The sequence below is a fragment of the Cajanus cajan genome, chromosome 6, assembly GCF_000230855.2.
Source record: "Cajanus cajan strain Asha chromosome 6, NIPB_CcT2T_4, whole genome shotgun sequence".
NCBI lineage: Eukaryota > Viridiplantae > Streptophyta > Magnoliopsida > Fabales > Fabaceae > Cajanus > Cajanus cajan.
This window is the reverse complement of record NC_138522.1, coordinates 50,451,944-50,455,854: the sequence shown is the minus strand read 5'-3', so window position 1 is coordinate 50,455,854 and position 3,911 is coordinate 50,451,944. Positions and strand designations below refer to the sequence as shown.

The 3,911-nt window shown below is 39.6% G+C and overlaps 1 protein-coding gene across 1 annotated transcript; it reads left to right on the top strand.

Annotated features, from left to right (window-relative positions):
- The first annotated feature begins 1,698 nt into the window (after nt 1-1,698).
- Nucleotides 1,699-3,082, top strand: LOC109797309 (uncharacterized). The gene has a single exon (XM_020357305.3). It carries the CDS (start codon nt 1,786-1,788, stop codon nt 2,668-2,670), a length of 885 nt encoding a protein of 294 aa, XP_020212894.1. The 5' UTR covers nt 1,699-1,785; the 3' UTR covers nt 2,671-3,082.
- Nucleotides 3,083-3,911: the final 829 nt, after the last annotated feature.

The following is a 3,911-nucleotide window of genomic DNA, read 5'->3' as shown; positions in this document are numbered from 1 at the left end:
GATCCTTAAGACCTCATGCCTAATGTGGTAAACTACCACACCTGACCCCATCTCAGGTAGAGAGTCTCTATTTGACCGCCGCTTAGCGTCACCACATCGACACTTGACAAAATTCAAATAGAGAGCTTTAGCTTAGCCATGTTGGGTGTCACTCAACGTTGGGCCTAACGTCACCAAGTCAAAGGACTCTTAAGTTTCCCATGCTTTGCACCATTCAAACCATGCCCGATGTCATGTCAACCCGAGACAAGTCTCTCTCCTCATGTCCAATGCCACCAATCCTATGCCCGATATGATTGAGTTAAAGAGCCTTAAGTTACAACAACATCCAACAACTTGAAGGCACGCTCGACACAACTTTAGAATTCTACATATGCAAAACTCAATTTTGAGCTACAACCTAAGATCCAACAAAGATTCAACACATGCAACATCAAACAACACTTACATACATCGTAATCAACATATGTCTGCACTTAAAATCAACATGAAACCTTGACCAACTCAAATCACTGCATTCTTCCTCAAGAACACCAAACCCTAACCTTCATCACACAACTAAATTTGATTTAATCAACAACAACTTCAAATTGCAAGGAATTCACACAACATTTAGCACGAAAATCATCCCATATAACCCCAACATACAACAATGTGAACATAGATCCAGCTTCCCTTACCTCAGGTTAGCTCAGATTTGGGGTAGAAAAGAAGAAAGATCGAGTATCCACACAAAATCAACGACTTGATTCAATGTTTCCGCTACCTGAATCACAAATAACACAACTCAAAAAAGGATTGGAAGAACAAGAGAATAAGATTGAAAGAAAAAGAGCTCTTAGATCAAATACCTTATCTCTATAATCCCTTTTCTAGAAAGCTAAGGAAAATGAGTTTATGAGACTTTGTTCAAACAGAAACCTCATATACTCTTCCTTTCGAAGTTGAATGGAATGTTTGCCTATTGAAACTCTCTTAACACCATTGAAACTCCTAAAGGGTTCTCAGACCCCTGAACATCTTAACACTGATTAACAACTCACTCTATGATATAAAATGACCAAGTGTAATATAACACTATCACAACATACAATGTTACAAACCTCACTCAATCAAATCAATGAGTTCATAATCTAAGAACTCATTGAATAACTAAACCTTTTTTTTTTTTTTGCTTTCAATCATCTCCATGCTTTAATTTTTATTGACTTTACAATATATACTAACTGAATTTGTTTGTTATTAAACAACATAATATTAGTGACCTCCCATAGAATCCATTTCACTATAAACCACATCACCCTCCAACTTTCAAATCTAACCCTTTTCCTCTCATTAAACTTACAAATTGTTGAAAATGAGCATTAGCTTGGTTAAGTATCACGTATCAATCACGATTAACATAACTGAGAAAATGATGAACATTTATAAAACAAATGGTTTATCCATTCGTTTTTGCACCCTACACACCATACGTCTTCATTACCTTATATGTTGATATAATATTATACACACCTTATTTTTTACATGATATAAAAATACTAATAAGTGTTGATAAATTAGTGATTAAAGACTTAAAATAAAAAAATGAAAAAGTATTATCAATAAACTTTCATCCTAATTTTTAATACATATCAACTATGATTTATAATAAAAAAAAAAAAAGTATTAATTCATTTCTTATGGCGTGATTTGTTAAGGCGGTAGAGCAAAAGAAAGAAACTCCCCCCTTGCATAAAACCCACACTCTTCCCTTTTCTATTTCTCATTCTGCAATCGCAAACAATGTCATCCCCTTTGCCTTCATGCTTCCGTCCATCTACCACAACCACCTCCAACCTGACCGTGTACCACACCGAAACAGGCCCCGTCTCCATCACGTGGTCCCGCTCCATGGTGGGACGCTCCCTCCACGTTGAGGTTCACCACGATGACTCCTTCGACTCCCTCTCCTTCCACCTTCACATAACACCCTTCCTCTTCTGGAAAAAACACGGCTCCAAGAAACTGGCCCCCAACACCCACCTCTTCTGGAACCTCTCCAAAGCCAAATTCTCCTCTTCCCCAGAGCCCCTCTCCGCCTTCTACGTCGCTCTTGTAGTTCACAACCGCATCACCCTCCTCCTGGGCGACTCCCCCAAAGAGGCCCACTCCAACTCCAAGGCCCACAGGCCCAACACCCCCCAGCTCCTCCTCCTCCAAAAGGAACACGTCTTTGCCGACACCCTCTACTCCACGCGCGCCGCTTTCGCCGGCAAGGCGCGTCTCATCCAGATCGACTGGGACCACTCCCGCCTCTCTTTCATCTTCGACGGGGAGACCGTTTTCCAGATTAAGCGCCTCAAGTGGAAGTTCAGGGGGAACCACCGTGTTCTGGTCGACGGCGTCCACGTCCAAATCTCCTGGGACATTTACAACTGGCTATTCCACAACCACAACCACAACCACAACAACAACGCCCATGCTATCTTCATCTTCAAGTTCCAGCACCACGATGACCAAGATAGCAACTGGAATTTGGGGGCTTCGGAGTGGGCCAAAATGGGAAAGAGTTGCTCCTCTTCTTCCACTGGAAGCTTCTCCTCCGTCTTGGAATGGTCCAGTGTCGAGGAGAACCAACTCCTCGTTCCTGTCGGCTTTTCTCTCCTCGTTTACGCTTGGAAACGCTGAATCCTGAATCAATTCAATTCCTATTCTTCAAGGTTACTCTGTTCGACTTTTGGATCTCCGTATTTCTATACCTTCTAACTCATTAGAATTAGGGTTTAGTTTAGATACATTTCTCACACTAATATTTCCCCACTAACTCATTTGTTTTCGTGGACATACGCTTATTCATAGATTTTAAATAAATTGGATTAGGGTTTATAAGCTAACAGAATGTTAGTGGAATCTCTTTACTAAGGAGAAACTAGTTGGGCTCTGTTCTGAATTGTGATTCTTTTTTTATTTTATTTGCACTTGGTATCTGGTTTTATATCGAACTTCTTGTTGCCATGTAAATTCTTTTTGTAACTCATTGTTTGCAGCTGAATCAAATTGATTCAAGCGTCATGGAAATGAATTGCTTTCGCTTTTTGGACTTTCTGAAACTGAAATCAGTTTGGTTTTGATATGGAAAGTGTATGCCAACTTACCAAGTTGTTCAATTTGGTAACTCAAAAGATGTCCCATTATTTACCTATTTGTCACATTCCATTGAAGAATCAATTTGGTATAACAGATAGACATTTTAATACATTAAAGTTTCCCATCTGGTTGTAGTGGTGGACGGTGGTGTGCATTTCAAGAATTAGAGCAAATGGCATGTGAGGTAGGAGTAGGACCCGTTGTTCTCTTTTTTATTTCCGATGCATTTGCAATTGCAATTGCAATTGCAATTGCTAATGGCAGGTAAGATTTTAGGTGGTAGTAGTAGCCTTTGTGTGACCCGAACAAACCGTCATGGTGGTTGACCTAGTCCACCTAGAATCAATTGTTCAATTCAATCGAGCGGTTAACATTAGTTGACAACTCAACCAAATCCTGTTTTGTTTTTAACTTTTCTCACCAAAAACATTTTAATAAGGAATAATAGTTAATTGCAAATAGGAATCTCGAAGACTCTGTAGATAGGAAACTGCAGAAGAATTGCGGTAGAAGCAGTTGACAGTTGCGTTGGTGTGGACCACGAGTTTGTCCTTTTGGGATGAGGATTCTGTTAGTCTTGTGAACACGAAATAAAAACAAATGCCTGTCTGCCAGCTATTTTATTCAGACAAAAACTTTTTACTTGGTCAATAATGTCTAGTTTTTTTATGAATTTTATTTGGTTACATTACATGGTCTAATAATTACGTGTAATTAAGCGTTAGTAATTGGACAATCAAGTTAGGATGTCCACGAATCTCCCATCCATGGAACCTCCATCC